Below are 20,901 nucleotides of genomic sequence, written 5' to 3' on the forward strand. Positions count from 1 at the left end.
AGTAGTCTAACAGGAGAACCGGAACACTACTAAGGAATTTAACCACAACAGATTCTAATTACGAAGACGCTTATCAGCAATTGATTCGCCGCTATAACAACAAACGCTATAACAACGAAATTATGAATCGTTTACTCTCACAAAGAAATGCCACTGACTCTGCAAGTTCTATCAAGTCACTACTGGATGTTACATCTTCATCGCTTAAATCATTGCAAAACATGGGCATAGACACCACCTCATGGGATGTAATCGTTAACTACATAGTGGTGTCAAGACTAGACTCAGAGTCAAGAAAGTTGTGGGAAGCAAAAGTCAGTGAGTTAGATTCGGAAACATTACCAACGTGGAATCAACTTGTAAATTTCTTAGAGTCAAGATTCCGGACATTTGAAATGATCTGTGGCAACAACAAGTCCATGGTAAAATCCCCAAATGTACATTCCAACAACACCAAAGCAAAGGTGTTTCATTCCACCGCCCAAGAAGATAATAAACGAGCAATTCCTTCTTGTACTATTTGCAAGGGTCAGCATCTGTTATATCAATGCAAACAATTTGCAAAGCAAACTCCTAAAGAGAGAACTGAAGTAATACAATCAAGGAGACTCTGCTTCAATTGTTTTGCACCTACACATTCCGTTAAAGAATGTCGATCGTCAACTTGTTGCCGCCGCTGCGGTAGACGACACCACACTTTGCTGCATCTGGAGAGGAGTGAACTACCAAGTTTATCAGAAGTTGGCAAGGTCAATAAGGATAATACTGAAAGGGAGACACCAGTGATAGCTCATTTGGTTACAAAAAGGAATCAGAAGGAAATGTTGTTGGCTACTGCCATAGTCAGAGCAAGTTCCGCAAATGGGTACTCACAAGTTGTACGAGTTCTTATTGATCCATGTTCAGAGGGTTCTTTTATAAACGAAGCAATGACACAATCACTGGGTTTAAAGAGAACCAATATCAATGGTCTAGTCTCCGGTATAGGTGATAAGTTGGCAAGGTCAAGAGGCATGGTGTCTTTAAGCCTAGAGTCAATTCACAACCAAAAATCAAAGCACGCAATAAATGTTGATGCCTACGTATTACCAAAGTTGACATCATTTTTACCAACATGTCAAACAAAGATTACCGACTGGCCAGAAATTAAGAGACTTAGCTTGGCTGACCCTGAGTATGGATCACCTGCAAAAATCGATATGATTCTAGGAGTAGAAGTGTATGAAGAAATAATTCTAGAGGGCCTCTTAAAACATCCAACAGAGAAGGGCCCGATAGCGCAAGAGACACAATTTGGTTGGGTTCTATCAGGTCGAGTAAGAAACAATGTCACTGCAAAAAACCCCCAATTAGTCGGTTTTCATATAAGAGTAAAAGAGGATGACCTATTAAAAAAATTCTGGGAAATTGAAAGAGAGCCTGATGCAATTTTGAAGAAGTTTACGAAAGAAGAAATTAAATGTGAACAATTTTTTGAAGCCACTACTACAAGAGATAACGAAGGTCGATACGTGGTGCGTTTACCTTTCAAAGAACATAATCCAAGATGTGTTGAAGGTAAGACAAGAGATATAGCCTTGCGTAGATTCCACTACTTAGAGCGAAAATTGCAAAATAATCCACCTTTATATGAAGAATACAAACGCGTAATTAATGGATACAAGGACCAAAATCACATGGTACAGATACAGAACATTGAAGACATACATAACCCAAAGGCCGTGTACTTGCCTCATCATCCAGTGATCCGAGAAGATAAAGAGACAACTAAGGTACGCATCGTCTTCGATGCGTCTTGCAAGGGCGTGAACAAGGTGTCTTTGAACGATTGTTTTCTTGTTGGACCGAAGCTGCAGCAAGATCTGCGCCACATTTTGATGCGATGGAGACGTCATCCTTTTTGCATAATAGCAGATCTCGTACAAATGTACAGACAAGTTCGAGTAGAGGAGAAGGACACTGACTTTCAGCGCATTCTTTGGCGATCGAACCCTAATGATCCTATTGAACATTACAAACTTTTGAGACTTACTTTTGGTACTGCCTGTGCCCCTTATTTGGCTGTAAAGGCATTACAACAACTTGCAAAGGATGAAGAAGCACAGTACCCTCGTGCAGCTAAAATCGCTCTTCAGGATTATTACATAGATGACTTGCTAACAGGATGTGAGACGGAGATGGAAGCAGTAGAGATATTTGAAGAAATGAATAACCTGATGAGTGCAGGTGGGTTTTGCCTACAAAAATGGTGTAGTAACAGTGAGAGATTAATGAATCATATTGAAGATGGATGCAAGAAATTAGACAAACCCTTAATTTACAAAATCAATAATACGATTAAGGTGTTGGGTATTAGTTGGAATAAAACCACTGATAGTTTCGAGTATACACTACAACTACCAAATTTATGTGAACGTATTACGAAGCGCAAGGTTCTTTCTGATATTGCTAGATTATATGATCCAATGGGCTGGATTTCGCCAGTAATTATAACAGCAAAGATATTCATCCAAAAATTATGGAAGGCTAAGCTAGATTGGGATGAGAACTTACCCACCGAGTTGTATAAGGAATGGTGCTCATTTCGTCAAGATCTGCACAACGTAAGAAATATTGTTATACCAAGATGGTTGCAGTCTCATAAGGATGATAAAATAGAATTACACGCGTTTGCAGATGCATCTCAGGCAGCATACGCTGGTGCTGTCTATATGAAAGTGACGGATGCTTTCGGCAATATCGTGTTAATTTGGTGACATCCAAAACAAAGGTATCTCCAGTTGAAAAGGAAATAAGTATTCCTCGGCTAGAGTTATGCGCCGCCTTGCTCGCGACTAAATTGATTTACGAAGTTTCGCAAATTATGCAAATACCTAAAGAAGATTTATACGCATGGTCGGATTCCACAGTCGTATTAGCTTGGGTTCGTGGAGAACCGACGCGATGGAATACATTTGTTAGTAACAGGGTTTCGGAAATTCATACCATGCTAGATTCCAGTCAGTTCCGTCACATCGAAACAATTAATAATCCTGCAGATTTTGCTTCTAGGGGTATAAAAGGAGCTGATTTAGCTGGTCTTACGATGTGGTGGCACGGTCCAGCCTGCCTGCACCACAACTATACGTACGATTTTCGCGATGATTTCTCCACCTCTGTTGAGGAGCGGCCCATAAAGACTTTAACAGCCGTCATTCAATCAGAACAGGAATTTGTCTGGACAAGATTTTCAAACTTAACAAGAATGGTCAGGATTTTAGCATATTGTAAGAGATACATAGGAATATTAAGGTCATCAAGGAAAAATAGAGTAATAATATCAAAAGAACGAAGGATCAAAGAGTTTGAAATTATTAATGTGAAAGAAATGGATGAAGTTCTTCAGATCATTATAAGAAACACCCAACATATTTATTATGCGGAAGAAATACAACATATAAACTCTCATGGAGAAGTTAAAAGAAAAAGTTCATTGCATACTCTCTGCCCCATTTTAGAAAAAAATGGAGTCTTGAGAGTAGGTGGCCGTATTAAGGAGTCAGAAGCGAGATTTGATGTAAAGCATCCAGTTATTTTACCGAGTAATAGCCATCTTACTTCATTATTAATAACTGATGCCCATTATAAAACTATGCACGGTGGGCCGCAAATCATGCTAAATTACCTACGCTCCAAGTATTGGATAGTACGGGCTAGAGAAAGAGTTAAAAAATGTTATCGCGAATGTGTTAAATGTTTACGATTTTCCCAACAAAATAACAACCAGCTTATGGGTCAGCTACCAAAGTGCAGGCTGAAACCTTCAAGGCCCTTTAAATCTTCTGGTGTTGATTTCACTGGTTTTATAAATATAAGGTTTTCACCTGGCAGAGGATCAAAATCATATAAGGGGTACATATGCCTCTTCATATGTATGTCTACCAAAGCGATACATCTGGAAGCAGTATCGGATTTATCTTCAAAGGGCTTTATTTCCGCATTTCGACGATTTGTATCTCGAAGAGGCCAATGCCTCGATTTATATAGTGATAACGGGACTAATTTCGTAGGAGCGGAAAAGGAGTTAAGAGAAATGTTCCTCACTGCCCAATCCAAGCTCCCTATAGAAATCGCTCAGGTACTTGCAAACGACGGAACCTCTTGGCATTTCATCCCACCAAATGCACCTAACTTTGGTGGTCTATGGGAAGCAGGTATAAAATCAGCCAAGACACACCTTAAACGCGTGATTGGAGATTCAACTTTAACTTTTGAGGAACTCTCAACTGTTCTGACCCAGATTGAGGCCTGCCTTAATTCACGGCCTATGACATATTTGAGTGAAGACCCCGGAGATCCACAACCATTAACTCCCGGTCATTTTTTAATCGGTGAACAAATGGTTGCGATTCCCGATGAAGCTCCGACTGACGTACAAGTAACTGGCCTGCAGAGATGGAAGATGACACAAAAAATGGTAAATGATTTTTGGAGAAAATGGTCAGAAGAATACCTGGTTAGCCTCAATCAAAGGTACAAGTGGTTCACAAAGAAGCAAGATCCGGATATAGGCAACATCGTTGTGATTAAAGATCATAACCTACCACCAACAAAATGGTTACTAGGCAAAATAGAACAAAAGCATTCTGGCCATGATGGACTCACTAGAGTATTTATTTTATTTATATACTCTTTATTGCACACCAATATAGACAAAAATAATAGGAACAATTTTACAAAAACAAAGAATAGAAAAATGTACAATAGGCGGCCTTATCGCTAAAACAGCGATCTCTTCCAGGCAACCTTTGGTAGAGGAGAGAGATAGGATGGTAGGGGTGTACAAATTATTTAATACATAAAAAAAAATAGATACAATATATATATGTATATATACGATACATAAATAAAAATTCCATAAATATATAATTATATAATAATATAATATACATACACATTATAAATATATACATTTACATACTATAGATACTTACATAATAAATAAAATATTTAATTACAGTATTTCTTCATGAAGCAAGATAGTGCTCTTTTATCATTTTTTTAAAAGAAGTAATGTTTGGTGCACGTCTTGCTTCTAGTGGCAGAGAGTTCCAAAGACGAATTGAATAGACTGTAAATGAGTTACTATAAAAAGATGTTGTATGGGGTGGTATTTTTAAAACCAAATTCTCTTCAGAACGAAGATTATGGCTATGTGAAGAACTGAGAAATTGAAAACGTTCTTTTAGATATGAAGGAGAAGACGGATTGAACAGAATACAGTATAGAAGTTGAAGGATGTGAGTATTCCTGCGAAGCCGGATTGGGAGCCACTTGAGCTTTTTACGAAATTCAGAAACGTGATCATATTTACGAAGACCAAATATGAATCGGATGCAAAGATTTTGGAGACGCTCAAGTTTGTTAAGTTGCTCCTCTTTTAGATCAAGATAACATGCGTCAGCATAATCGAGAATTGGTAGTAGGAGTGACTGTGCTAACATAATTTTGGTAGGGATGGGTAGAAAGTTGCGTAATCTTCGAAGGGAGCCAAAGGCTGCAAAAATTTTTTTACTTACCTCACTTATCTGTGGTTCCCAAGACAGGTGCTGGTCAAAGGTAATTCCCAAATTTCTAGCTGTAACACTGAATGGTATGTTAACACCATTAAAGTGTACAACCGGGAGATCCGAAAAAGATATACGAGAAATTAATTTTGAACTACCAATAATCAGCACCTGTGTTTTATTTGGGTTTATTCGTAATCCAAATGCAGTAGACCACTTAGAAATATTTAATAAATCATTATTAACTAAGTGTATAGTTTCATGAAGGTTCGCAATTTTACTTTGTGAATAGATCTGAAGATCATCTGCATACAGGTGATAGAGAGAAGATATATGAGAAGTGATGGTACTTATAAAGACCGAAAACAAGAGGGGAGACAACACGCCACCTTGTGGAACGCCAGCAGTTATAGGAGCCCATTCTGAGAAAGAATCTTGAACTCTTATCCGTTGCCGGCGCCCATACAAGTAAGAATGAAACCAGTCAATTACTTTAGGAGATATGTTAAGAGAACACAAAATAGCAAGAAGAATATCAAAGTCTACAGTGTTGAAAGCATTACTAAAATTGTACTGACTATTAAAACTAAAAATGGATTGATCAAACGTCCAATCAATAAGGTTTCTATTCTGCCAAGTGCTATTTAATGTATTGGCATAACTAAAGCATAGTATTTAAGTTAAGTTAAGTTATTTTAATAAGACTGTTATGTCAGTTGATATATTCTTGTACTTTTTTTTTGTTCCTGTGTATCACGGTGGGCGGTTGTCATGTAAGAATTTACATCGTTCATATGAACTACTAAAAGAACAAGTTCTTTGGTGGGCGGAATGTTGAATCCAATATTAATTTGTCAGATTTAAGTTAATAATTAATATATTTTATTAGTATTGTAAGTTATAACTAAGCATACGCGTAACAGATGGCGCTAGTATACTTTTGAATCGCGGTATAGTTTCGCTCAAGTAAAAATTATATTAAGTCATACAATTTTATTTGTTTTTGGCTTCCCACCAGTAGATGGCATTGTACCCAATCCTAGATCACGCAATAGTTTTCTTTATTTATTTGTACAATACATTTCTTTGCATTAATTAAATATTGAGTTTTAACAACAGTGTGTAGTTTCATTTAATAGTACAAGTAAGGACACTATAAGCAATATAATAGCTTAAAAATAAATATAAGAATATTACACTTGAACTTACAATTATTTATTTGAACTTGTGGCAACCATGCCAAAAGAAAATGAATATTATCTATAATTTATTATTATAATATAATAAGAATATTATTATTATTAAAAAGAGGTTGGTAGTAAGGTCCGTTAAGAGTACTGAATTCAATTCAAGACGTCAAGTAGATCTTATTGACATGCAATCACAGGCAGGCGGTCAAAATAACAACACATTGGTCAGAAAGTCTAAGATTCATACATTTATGAAAACTCACTCACTCACGAATAAATACGAGTCCTTATGAAGCTATGTTTGGTTGTTAACCAAATATTAGGTTAAAACTTTTCTGCCCGCTGTTGCTATTCCACATATTACAAGCGAAGAATTTTCTGAAAGATTTCAAGACCCTCAACATGCTGATGCTGACGACTGTTACTCCTTGGATTGTACTACGGGCGTGCACTCAGTTGATATCTGTTGGAATATACAAAAATTCAAACCTTCATAGATAATAGATTTCTCTTTCATTCCATTATTCAAACTTTCACTCATTCACATTCAATCATCGAATATCTTTACTCTGATTATTTAATATTTATTGTTAAAATTATTGTCGAAAAAATATCCATTTTCAACAAATTGAGACTTCCTTCGAATAATTTATCCAGTTGATGCTCATTCTGTGTAAATTGAACCTGAATTGCACCGTGAGCTTGAAATTAACTCAAATCAGGAAAATTCCAAAGAAATTCCTATATAAGGAAGAAACGATTATCAATTCAGAAAATCAAAATATAGATAAAGAGCTTGTCTCAATCATCGCCACTACTTCCACTAAAATTCAAGAAGTTCGAGATTCTGCGAGCGAGTCTCTCCAAAATCAAACTGAAAAAATTTAAAACCATCAAACACAAAATTTCCAGTTAGAAAAATAGGGGACAGCGTTAGGGTACGCGTGCCAGAAGTCGAACGAACCAAGGCAGATAGCTACAACATAATCGCCGTTATTATGTCAGAAAAATCTGAAAAAAGACACCATTACACATATCGAGAATATCATAGGATCTCGGATGAAGGACAAAATTTTAACGAAATGGTCAGAAAGCTTGAGATATGTTCAATTCACGAAATGCGCCTACCATGCAGGGATAAAACAATCGCCATACAAGGCATTACTTGGAATAGAGCCCAGAGTAGGACTGTCGACTTCCTCTTTGCCGCAAGAAATCATAAATGATATTAAGGATGAAATGATTTAAGGAAGGTAATAGAAGATGATAGCAATGTTAACCTGACAGAAGATAGTGATGATAACATTGCTGAAATTAGTAACCAAGAAAAAGTTTCTTCATCTGAAAATGACATTGATAAAGCTAGAAAAACTGCAGCAGAAAATCTTGTGAAACCGGCTAAGAAAATGTAAGTTACTTCTGACAAATCTCATCCACCTGCCAACATTGGAGATAATGTGACTATACCGATATCAGATGTTGACAAAGGCAAAGGTGAGGTGATAACTCCAATAGTTATTGTTCAGAAAAAATGACGAATGTTTTTACAAAATTGGCACTAAACATGGTGTGCTCCAGAAAATATATTGCAGGTTTTATTTTTTCTCACTTAATTACTTTTTTTTAATTTCAAAGCAAATCATGTAAAAGTAAATAACAATTTTAATAATAGGCTTAATATGATTATTGATTATTAAAAAAAAATCAGTATTATTTCTTATAGTATTATAGTTTGTATTGCCAATTATAATCCTTAATTTGTAGCGACGAACCATTATTATGGTTTTAAATAAATAAATTTTTAAATAATTGAGATATGATTACTGCTTCTTTTAAAAAAACAGTATAATTTGTCATAGTATGATTTTAACATGTAGCGACGAATAATTAATAAAATGATTATTTTTCCAATTACGGAGTATTATATTCAGTTAATTTATTTTGACATTCTAGATATACTATAAGGTTTAGACTAGGCCATATTAGTTTATTCTAGATTAGTGCGTATTTATATCAGGATCAATTAGTTTGGCCTAGCATAAACTGGTTTTTCCTATCGGGCTTAGGACAAATTGGTTTGGACTAGGCCACACTAGTTAATCCTATCGCGTATAGGAAGAACTAGTTTAGCCTAGGCAAAACTAGTTTTCCTGAAATCGGGTTTGGCCGGTAAAAAATATAAAGAAATTTACGAAACTATTAATAGTGGTGAAGCACCGTTGAAGATTTTACATGTATGTGACACACGCTGGTTTTTCATTGAACCACCAACCGAATACTGCTACCACAGATAAAGATTTTTTAAAAATTGATATCAACCGGAACCTTAACCCGGTCCCATATATGGGATACCTTTTTGAATCGGAGAGTCAATAAAACATTATTATCATCTGATGCTGTACATGCCATAAAACAACGATTTATTGATTTTAATGTAAAGCTAGCTAAATAAATTCAACAAAAACTGCCAACCCATTATACTGTTCTAGAGTTGATGTCAAGATTAGCCCTCTTGGGCTATTAGCCCTCTGGCGTAAATAGTCTCTGGACTTGTTTTTTGGCGTAGAATTCTACGCCAAAAAACAAGTCGGTGAAGCAAGACAAGTTATGGTGGCTGAGTACAAAAAAAAACTAATACTGCAAACCAAAATTACAAAGCTAGGCTGCCTCATATGAAGTTTCATTACAATTAGCCAGAGCGGAAAAGTTTGAATCTCTTGCATTATCTCATCAAACGGAGATCTCAGTTTCTGGCTGATCTTGCGTTTTTAAATAAAACTTGGAATTAAATAAAAATATGGAACTATTGGTGAGCGCTTTGAATAAGGCAACTATAGTTAATGAAAAAGACCACAACGCTGTGTTGTGATTCATATAACACAGAATGCTTACAAAGAATATGCCAAACTTGTGTAACACATCACATTGTTTACAAAACATTTAATAATGAATCTAATTTAATATTTTTTCAATGGTAAAGAGTTAAACAAAAGATGGTGCCAAAATACGAGTACATGTTTTAACAGTAAAACAAAAAATCGAATTGTTGAAATGAGCTGTTTGATGAGGTGTTATTGGCAAAAAGCTTCTTCCAAAATTCCAATGAAGCTAATTCACACTGAGAAATGGGTCCAGCTATTCACCCATTTTCACGAGCAACATAATGAGGTGCCAAATTAAAAAAAAAGGGGTTGACGATCGGGGGAGGATGGAAGACTGCTGTGCTTAAGTGCAAACTCAACTTGAACATGTCATGCAGTGAATTATATGACAAAATGAAGCACGACAAAACGATTCTGAAGAAAATGCACTCTAGTGAAAAATATAATGCAAGCGTGGGTGAATAATATAACCGGGCAATATTTTTGTGTTGTTTGTATTAATTGTACTTTGTCTCTTTTTCTTTTTAATAAAAAATATATTCACATTTAGTAATATGTTTTCAATTTCCTTCCTCAAAGTCTGGCAACGCACCTGCTAGCACCCTGGTGCTGCAGATATCCATGGGCGGTGTAATCACTTTCCATTAGGTGAGTCTCGTGCTAGTTTTCGACCTATCACATAAAAAAAAATCATAATAATTTTGATTGCATTTCAAATGAAAATGTGCCTCTTTCTCTTCTGCGTCCTGGTTTGGCTCTTCGTAATTATGGTAAACCTAAATTTAGAGGTACTCTTGCCGTGCACCAAGTCTTATGGGATAAATTTAATCCTAGAATCACTATGAGAAATATGAGTTGTTTCTTATGTGACGTTGGTGAAATTTGCTCCCATGGCAAACATCTGGATTTTATCAATAACTTATCTGTGAATCATCATCAATCAGAATACTAATATCTATGCTTCTGTAGTTCCTTTGAATAATGATAAGAAAACATTTTCATTTTCACTTCAAAATAAAATCACTGTTTTATCCGATATTCTTATTGATGCCACTAACAAGATTCCACGTCAGTGAAATCAGGTTTATATGTTGATCCCAGCGATATTAAAGTAAGTCTACGAGCAAAATCATCCCAATTATGACTGTTGCTTTGTAATTGTGTGTGTGAATACCTAAACATTTGAATAATGATTGTCTGTGATTTTTTTTATTACCAAAAATTATGTGCTTGTCGCTCTTGCTGAACCGGACGTCAAGTGCGACAAAATTATCCCATGAGCATTATTATAATTCGGTCAATAATTGATTTAGTTACAAATTATTGTCAAATACCGTATTTTTAAAGCCTTGGCGTGTGGAGTCATTGTTTTCAATACAAATATTTTGAAATTTATCAGTTTTTCATTTAATACTGAACATTAATAGGCGCCTTTCTTATTCGAACTTCATTTAGAATGCATAGATTGCATCTGGTTTGTTCAATCAAGGCCTTCAATACTGCAACTGTACTGGCGAATGCAACTCTAATCGCTGCAAATGCAAAAAAATGCACGTTCTTTGCAATTCTAAGTGCCATAAAAGTCTTTCTTGCAAAAACAAATAATATTTCGTAGTTTCTTATTTATCAGTCTCTAATTATTTTATTTTACAGGTCAGAATATGTGAATTTATTGTCCTTTCGTTTAAAAGCAAGTACAAGTAATCTTGTTTGTGTGATCTAATTAATAAAATTCTAAGGGGCGTAGCTACCGCCGTATTTGCTGTATCAATTATACGGGGCCCACGGGCCACGGGGCCCCCAACTCGCGTAAGCAAAAATTAATAAAAACTTTCCAACTTTTTTTATTTCACAAATGACAAAAGTCAAAAAAGCAATCTCTAGTTTTCCCGCAAAATGGCCTCAGCACACTGCGCGCGCGATATTAAGATTTATTCCTTTTATCTAGCTGTTTAAGAAATGCAATCAATCCACCGATGGTAGGCATCTTTCCATTTGGTTCAGAACCGATGCATTTGCTGAGAGCCACAACAAACACAGATTCTAGGACACAGGATAATTCTTCTAGGTTGGTTATTTGATGAGCTCTTCCGATACATGGTTTATAAAATCTTCGTACCAGTGTTTTATGTTTTCCTCTAAGGAGGGCAATCATCGCGTAATCATGGACATCAGATACCAAACATCTAAGCGCATAAACGTCAATGGTAACGACGTTGCTTTGTTTGTAATAGAATAATAGCACTTTTGTAAGTAATCGTTCAAATTTACGCACCCGCCCAGTATTTTCGCATTCGCAATTAGCAAGGACCCCTCAAAATCTGTAACGACAATCGGTGGAATCGGAGCATAAGCAGCGAGAATATGACTCAAAAAATAACTTACAATGATCGATCTTTGATCGGCTGAAACCATTTGGAAAGTTGGCAACTACCTTCACGTGTTACGAGTACGCACTGATACAAAAAGATGTGCGGCTTGCGAGGCTTGTTGCCTTTTGCAATGCCGCCCGTAGCATTAACAGCCAATGTTGCATTAGGATCATTGAAGTTGTTCGGGACGCCAATATATACAGTTAAATTTATACCAGCTTATGGATTGTAATATATTCAACCGACTAGCTTACCGTATTTAGCACTTTTCAGTAAATTTAGTGCAGGGTTTCCAAACTGTAAACCGTACTTACTCAATAGTCGCTGTTCTTTGGCTTTCCGAACAACTACATTCGCAGCAAAATTGGTGGATTTTTATCTCCGAAGTTCTTTATACGGCCGGCTTCTTTATGCAACCATGTCACCGCGTCTTTGCCGTCATCAATAAGTATGTCGGCCACCACGCGGCGACGACTACATCTCAATTGCCGTCTTTTTTGTCCGGAGTGACACGTCGCTGTAATGCCTTCAACGATGCATTCGAGAATAGCATCACAATCTTTTGATGGCTCTTTTAAAAGAGTGCAATTCACATTCAGTACAAAATCCTTCTTTTGCACATCTGCCCATCCCGGCCGCAGTTTCCAATATATTCTTTTGCTATTTTTCCTTGGCGTGTGATATTTCGCCATTTCTCTTTAGAAATTGCCAAGATAACTTCAACATAAGTTGAACTGATATTTGTATTTTGGTCTGAGTAATTGGCACTGTAATCATTATCATTCTCGCAAATGCTTAATTCTTGTTTTCGAATATTGAAAACTTCCAAAATCATATCTTTAAACCCAGCACGTACACTAAACTATCGTGTACACGTGCTTTGGTGTGATTAATGAACCTTTATCCGCCATCTTTATCGATATTCTTTGATACACTTATGAGAAAGTGGAAGAAGATACCCTTGATCATCAATGGCACGATAACCAGAATCTAATAAAATTTCGCGTAAAACAACTTTGTTGTATGGATTTAAACGGAATTTAAAAAAAAATATTATTTATTTTCTTATACTTATGTAAATATATATATCTTACAAAATACCTGTCATTATCTTATTGCCTTATCTTCGACCGAAAGTTGCAAAAACAAAAAGCGAAAATACGAAGTATTCAAAGATAAATTAGAAAGATCACTGATATTGTTTTTTTTAAATTAAAAAATAAAAATACTCTTCTGTCAAAAACTTTGTCAAGGGTGAAATAAAACAATCCAAATATTTATTTATTTATATCCCTTTCATCAGAACCACTGCGCTCTTTTATCTGGTCACCCCCAACCAGTAGCTTTAACTCCTCTAGTTGTGGTGGGTTCAGATTATTAAATAATGCTGTCGGTTTGGTAACATCAATGGTTCTGCCAGACTGCATACTCGTAAATCTGTCAACCAAAATACAATATGTAGCTAATATTATATATATGTCCCCTCGCCGTGTTTAGGTTACGCAACACCATTGTGGTGGCATGTAGTCGCATGTGGCCACTTGGTGGTGGAAACAGTCATACCCACTCATAATCCCACTGTCGACTGAATACGTCGCAGCATAAGGCGCAACCATCTCTGCAGGTCACATACCGTCTCACTCTCTTTTAACGCCAATAAGAAGACGCTGTCTTTGAACACCAATAAGACGACTTCGGGGACGCTCCATATTCTGAATACGGCTTCGGAGGCCGGGGGCAACAATTGCTATTCTGGCACTGGTTGGTTCATTGAAAGGCGGTCGGCTATGCCGCTGTACCTCCCCGAGAGATACACCGCCGAAATGTTTATGTGTAGTCGCTCGGCCAACTCAATTAGCTTCAGTGTTAACTCTAATAAGGATAGAGAGTGCGTAACTCCTTTGTGTTTTTGCCACTCTAGAATTTCTAAAATGGTTATGGTCTCTGTAACTTGGTTCACCAATGAGTTTCTGTCTTGGTTGACCAAAAGAAAATTGTCCAGATAGACCATTAGTCGGGAACCATTTGTACGCAGGATCTACAATCCAGCTTGATAAGGCATCAAATGTTCGAGGCGCAGAAAAAAGACCAAATGGTAGAGTTATGTTGTAGGGTTTCATTGTTGTAGTAAAGTCACAGTAATTATCGCTGTGATTCTACAATTGGTAGATAGATATAGGCTTGTATCTTAAATATCGAGTTGTTCTTCTGTAATAAATCTATAACATTTATCTGAGATACTAAGTGGAAATGCTTTGTTGCAACATATGTCAGATGAGCCCCCTTAGATCAAATGTTGGATGGAGCCCACCACCCTATTTTCTTAGCAGAAATCTTGATAGAAATCCTGTATTCAAACCTCTTTGTTTTTTTCTTAATCTCCCTTGTCTTTTAAATACTGAACTATTGTAGCCATATTTGTGAATATTTATGTAGCAAATCCGTCTGAAGCGGCAGTATGGCTAACGGTAACCGACAACCGTTAGTCGCCGCTCGTACGATGCGCAAGCGCCGCCAAGTGGAGCTACCGCGTACGGCATACCGCCAGTCGGATACACGTCTTAACGCCATTCGCATGTCGCTCGCGCTCGCGCCGCTTAATCATCGCTTTAACGTTGCTTTTGTTATGTGCCTATACGTACTATCTGCTTTGTGTTATTTCTGTTTATTGTGTGTTACTCTAAGTGCTTGCACTTTCTATTTCCTCTGTATTTCTCCTTCTGACATTCTTTCTGTGCTGTGCTTTGCTTTGTGAACCTTTCTTCGTGTATTATACGTTTCGTGTATATCTACGTGAGTATTATTTACCTATCTCACACCACCAGCCGCCGGAGATTGTAAGGTAATCAACAAACATTAAAACCACAACTACCTACACTGGTGACCCCATTTTGAATACCGTGTGGATTACAAGATGGCTACTGGGTGCGGCACTAAGGACGATCAGACGGGTGGAGAAAACGCCGCGTCTGAAATTTGAAAAGTGGGCGTGCGAGTTCCACCATTTTGGCCGGACGAACCTGACATCTGGTTCGCACAACTGGAAGGCCAGTTCATGATCGCAGGCATCACCAACGATGCAACAAAATTCTTTTACGTTGTCTCACAATTAGATCGGCAATACGCGCGTGCAGTCAAGGACATTATTACCAATCCTACTGCTCGGGATAAATACGAGAAGCTCAAGTCAGAGCTAATCCGAAGATTGAGTGCTTCAAATGAGAAGAAGGTACAGCAACTTCTGATGCACGAGGAACTGGGTGACCGCAGACCGTCACAATTTCTTCGGCATCTCCAGGGCCTAGTAGATCAAGAAGTGACGAACGAGTTTCTGCGCACCATCTGGACGAGCCGACTTCCTGGAAACATCCAATCCATACTAGCAGCTCAACCTCATGCGAGTCTGGACACCCTGGCCTGCCTGCCTGCCTCGCGGACAGAATCCACGACATTGTGCCGACACCAACTCAAGATGTCGCTGCGAGGAGCAGCACCAATCCGGGATCCAGCATCGAGTCTCTGACTCGAGAAGTCGCCGAGCTACCTATGCAATTACAAAGCCTCACTACCAGAGACCGCAGACCCAGGTCTCGCAGCAGGACGTGGAGCCGTCCACGCTCGCGGTCGAACTACAGGTACAGTAAGTTCCCGCTTTGCTGGTTAGTCTAGTTAGTCTAGTAGTCAGTTAGTCTAAGTTCGGCAGCGGAGCCAAGAAGTGTGTCCGTCCCTGCGACTTCAAGGCGGCGGAAAACTCTCTGGGCGGTCGGTAATCGCGACAACAGCCCCATCACCTCTGGTCGCCTGTTCGTCACGGACAAATGGACGAAGACGCAGTTCCTGGTCGACACCGGTAGCGACTTGTGCGTATTCCCCCTCTCCATGCTACGGGAACGTCGTGAACCAACGACGTACAAGCTCACGGCAGTCAACGGGTCGACCATCAATACGTACGGGTACAAACAACCTGAACCTCGGACTTCCACCAGAAACTTCTAGATAACACTACTTCTTTATCTAATAGCGCTTGTGCGGCTTTAAATTGTATAGATGTGCTGTCTATAAAGGTGTCGACTGGCGATACGCGGTATCATCAATTACTCTCACGCGAGTTCGCTGATATCACGCGGCTTTTACTTTTAAAGAGACGCAACAAGAGTTAGCAACAAATTCAAAAGCGGCAGGTGATTTTCTAGATGATTTTACATTCAAAATAAAATTTCCGAGCAGGTTAACGTTAGTAATGTTCCCGTAATTCTTATATTTCTCACACAAGAAGCTATTGTGGAAGAATCATTATTTGTCATACAAAAAAATGTAGTGATGTTCCTACAATCATACGTTCCAAAGAAAAAGTGGCAAATACAGACAACGATAAATTATTTAAGCCATCGGGAACATTACCAACCAACAATTCAACTGATTCTGTGACTACGCCAGTTCCTCAAGAAAGATTCTCACCACCTAATGAAACGGAAAGAAAAGTAGAAAATAGCAAACCTATCATTTCCAAAGAAGCACTAACTTCTCAAATAGCATCTGTAGTACAAAATGATATGAATATAGCTGCTGATAAACACGAAAAATGCGTAACCATAAACAATCAGACAAAAAAAAAATCATCCAAATTTGGTGAACTACCTTCATCTCACCAAACACCTATAAAGATACTTACTAGACCTGTTGATGATACATTGGAATCGTCTCCGATTTCGACGTCCCAGAATAATAAAAAATATGTAGATAGTTTTACCAATACCAATATTCCGTTACGGAATCAAATTCCCCTATTCAAGATCAAAGCGAAAATTCTCAAAATTCCAAGAAATCCGTATATCCCACACCCTTAAAAAATGCTTTGTTATGGCCAGAAACTCGTTACCAAATCAGATGTCTCAATATGTTCTTTTGGATCCTAGTACATGAAAACCCACAGGGAAAAACAATTTTGTTAACGTAACTTCTCGAAAAATGAGGGAATTAGCGAAATTATTGCAAGAAATGAAAAAGATTATTCCTTCCATAAAAGATTTATTTGACGCACTTAGACCGATACACTACGTCACCATTGTAACAGCTACAAAAATAGTGAGAAAGTATGACTCTAAAAGAGATAGATTTGAATCACATTTGCTATGAACATTTCTACTAGTATAAAACAATGCTGCAATATAGCCATTTTATTTGCATTAAAAAAAAAAACAAGGACTTTACGTGGAAACAAATACGGCAGAAATAGAGGCAGACCTAAAAACTTTAATTCAAATCATTGACCCTAATTAGAAATTTGATATATCTAGCCAAGCAGCATTTGATCTAAACACAAATAAGTGGAATAAAATAACTATAGTCCCGTTAGCTAATGATTTAAAAATCCTAAAAGAATACCTCGGAAAAATCAGAAGAAGCTGCGAACAAAATCAAAGAAGGTTTATTTAATGTTTCGACTTATATTCAGCTATTAGAGACTGTATATTGTAGGGTTTTGTTTGAACAGACGCAGGCCTGGAGAGCTAAGGAGAATCAAAGTTCTCCTAAATAATCGTTATTTAGAATCTAATAATAATGCTGCTGATAAATATAAATAATTTGACCGGGCTCTTACCGTAACTAAAAGAGTCTTGGTACAGAAATTTAAAAGAGTTGTCATTAGGGGCAAGCCTGGGCGTGGGGTTCCAGTTTTATTTAATAAGGAGGTTCAAGAGGTCATTAAATTATTGCTCTCGATCAGAGACACATTTGTGTAAACATCAATTCGTTCTTTACTTGGTAATCCTGGTTTTGAAACACAATATATGGTTACAATGTACTAGAAAAGCATGCGATGCTATCTGAAGCAAAAAATTCGGAATCAATTTCATCAACAAGGCTTAGGAAATATTTACGACCGAATACTGAAACGTCACTTAAATATTTAAGTCCAACTCAATTATTTGAGACGTCGTTAAATTAAAATTTCGCATATTCGTCAAACGTCATTTTTGAGCATCACTCAAATTTGAGAGTGACTCAAAATAAGTAAGTAGCCTTTAAATTTGAGAGAGGTCGCTAGCTATCTTAAATCGTTTTTCAGTGTTTACTATCTTCACTTTCACTTCGTGGTAGCAAGAAGGGCTCTGTTCATGATAGTACTATTGTCAACGACTCGCCTTTATGTGCACAATTTGAGCGTGGTGATTATTCAAATTATGTGCTTTTAGGAGACAGTGGTTACCCATGTCGACATTATTTGTTTACTTCTCTATTAAATCCGAACACAATAGCTGAAGAAGCATATAATAGAGCTCAAGTATCATCGAGGAACCCTATTGAAAGGCTTTTTGGAGTTCTAAAACGTAGATTTCTATATTTACATAATGGCCTAGGAGTGAATGTTAAAAATATTCCACCAATTATTGTGGCATGTGCAGTGCTTCATAATATTGCACTGTCTAGGCAAGATAACATAATGGTTGAAGAGGAAACATTAAATAGTGTAGAGGAAATACAAACTGATGAAACAATCCATTCAACTAAATGTGCTATTATTAATATTCCTTAAAAAATAAATAAATATGTTTATAAAAATATAGATAAATTTACAGAAATACAAAAAGCACATTGATCATTTCTCCTTTATTACTAGTTCATGATTTTTTTAAATGTCTTAATTCAGTAGCATATCAAATTAGGTTATTATGGGATATTTAACAGAGAGCCAGAATTATTAGTTTTTGATTGAAATGAGTTGACCTCAAAACTTACCTAGTCGGGCAAAGTGAGAGTCAATAAAAAGCACAGCTATAAAGTATGGTTTGGTTCATGCAACCTTGTATAAGCATGTAAAAACCGGCATCGCTGCTTCAAAACTTGGTAGAGTCAGTCCTGTTTTCACTGAAGATCAGGAAATAGAGTTGGTGACATATCTCAAAGATATGGATTCTGTATTTTTCGGCTTGACTCGAGATGAATTTAAACATTTAGCGTTCATCTACGGCAAGAAAAATAATTTGAAGTTGCCGAAAAACTGGGATAAGTACGAAAATGCTGGAGATGATTGATTATCGTCATTTTTGTCTCGCCACCATCAAATATCCCTCAGGACTCCAGAGGCAACATCGGTTGCAAGGGCAAAAGGATTTAACAGACGTGAACGTTTTTATGAAAACCTTGAAGCTTTAACAGTAAAACATGATATTGATGCATCCCGATTATATAACATGGATGAAACTGGTATATCTACAACCACAAATAAGCGGCTTAAAGTGCTATCAACGAAAGGAAAAAAACAAGTGGGCATAATCGCCAGTGCAGATCGTGGTCAACTAACTACAGTCATAGGTTGTTGTAAGCCGCTGGTTCATTTCTCCCACCATTTTTTAATTTTCGCCAGAAACAGATGCAAACTTGATGGCCTCCCAGCACTCAAGGAACCTGTACTCCAAATAGTTGGACTTCAGGTGGGGTGTTCTTTGATTGCATCTTTGAATGCATTTTTTTGTGGAAAATGTTGGAACCTACGAAACTACCCCTAAGAAAAAAATACTTCTATTATTGGATAACCACGAGAGCCACAAGTATTACCCAGCTTTAGATTACGCCAGCAAGAACAATGTCGTAATTTTATCCTTGGCCTTACACATAACTCATAAAATGCAGCCCATGGATGTAGCGGTCTACGGCCCACTGAAAACTTACTTTGAAAGGGAGGTAAATTTCTTCCAAGAATCGCACCCAGGACGCATTATAAATCAATACGAAGTTGCCAGACTGTTATCACCAGCTTTTCTGAAAAGTGCAGTAGCTCAAAATGCAGTTCATAGATTTGAAAGACCTGGTATTTGGCAAGTGAATAAATATGCTTTAGGTGACCAGCCGCTGTGACTGCAGGAACGTCTAATATGAATATTGGCACAGAAAGTACAAACTCAATAGAAACGATCGATATTCCCAGACCTTTTACAGACACTTCTTCAACTCCATCGCCTTCACTTCTACAAGAACTGATTCCATCAAATTCAGTAGATCTTTTATCAGAAATATTTCCATCTCGAAATAGAGCTCCCTCTTGTGAGTTTCAAGACTTTGTTGCGGCCATTGTTAAAATCGCAAATTATCTCCGCTTTTGGGCATGCATGTTGCGGGATATAGCTACTCAGAAAGGTGACACAGTGATGCCGGAAACTGAAGTAAATATTCAACTAAAAACTAGCCGTGACAAATCACCTGATCCATAACCGGAATTATCAGCCTCCCACTACAGTCCCTTGATGTTGAGACCTATTCCAAATCCTGTAAATATTTTATGTTTTTTTTTTGCGTTAAAATATATATTGAAGAAGACGGTAAACCAATTTAAAACTGGATTCAATGTGACATTTGTCAACAATGGTGTCACGAAGATTGTTCTGCTTTTGATGGCACTCCCCTTGAGTGCTATCAAAAGCGTGTGATAATTGCGAATCTTAATTTTCTAATTTTATGGTCAAGTTATGATTCTTTTTTTTCAGAGTATCAAAATTATTTCAGAGATTAAATATGGGTATTCACTTTGCCCAAGTACTGTGTTCACTTTACCCGGGGTACCGGGCAAAGCGAATACTTTCGTACTTTTTATTTTAATTACAGTTGATTATTGTTTAAATATTAATGTAGTTAACATCGGTGTACGTATTTGCAAGAGCAATAAATAAAGACTGATTTGTGCTAATTATTTTGTTTTTGTGTTGTATACCTTTTCTGTTATAACCTTAAATACCTTAAGGTATCCACTTTGCCCGACCTTCGCCTACCCGAGTCTCCTGCTGACGAAATTAATTATTTAAATCTTGAAGACTCACATTCAGATAGCAACAGCGACACTACAGAATCATTGAAGACAGCCCATTTCCTCGACGGAACTAAATCAAATAATGAAAATTAAACCTTTAATGCT

The 20,901-nt window shown here is 37.2% G+C and overlaps 2 protein-coding genes across 2 annotated transcripts; both read left to right on the top strand.

The window, feature by feature from the left end:
- Positions 1 to 221: 221 nt before the first annotated feature.
- On the top strand, positions 222 to 8,148 carry LOC124540249. The gene is made up of 4 exons (XM_047117714.1): positions 222 to 2,717; positions 2,771 to 3,581; positions 4,050 to 4,596; positions 7,986 to 8,148. Exons 1-4 carry the CDS (start codon positions 222 to 224, stop codon positions 8,146 to 8,148), a joined length of 4,017 nt encoding a protein of 1,338 aa, XP_046973670.1.
- A 6,300-nt stretch (positions 8,149 to 14,448) lies between these two features.
- Positions 14,449 to 15,986, top strand: LOC124540250. Its single transcript, XM_047117715.1, has 3 exons — positions 14,449 to 14,521; positions 14,975 to 15,505; positions 15,694 to 15,986. The coding sequence occupies exons 1-3, from the start codon at positions 14,449 to 14,451 to the stop codon at positions 15,984 to 15,986; spliced, it is 897 nt and encodes a 298-aa protein (XP_046973671.1).
- Positions 15,987 to 20,901: the final 4,915 nt, after the last annotated feature.

The sequence above is a fragment of the Vanessa cardui genome, chromosome 24, assembly GCF_905220365.1.
Source record: "Vanessa cardui chromosome 24, ilVanCard2.1, whole genome shotgun sequence".
Lineage (NCBI taxonomy): Eukaryota > Metazoa > Arthropoda > Insecta > Lepidoptera > Nymphalidae > Vanessa > Vanessa cardui.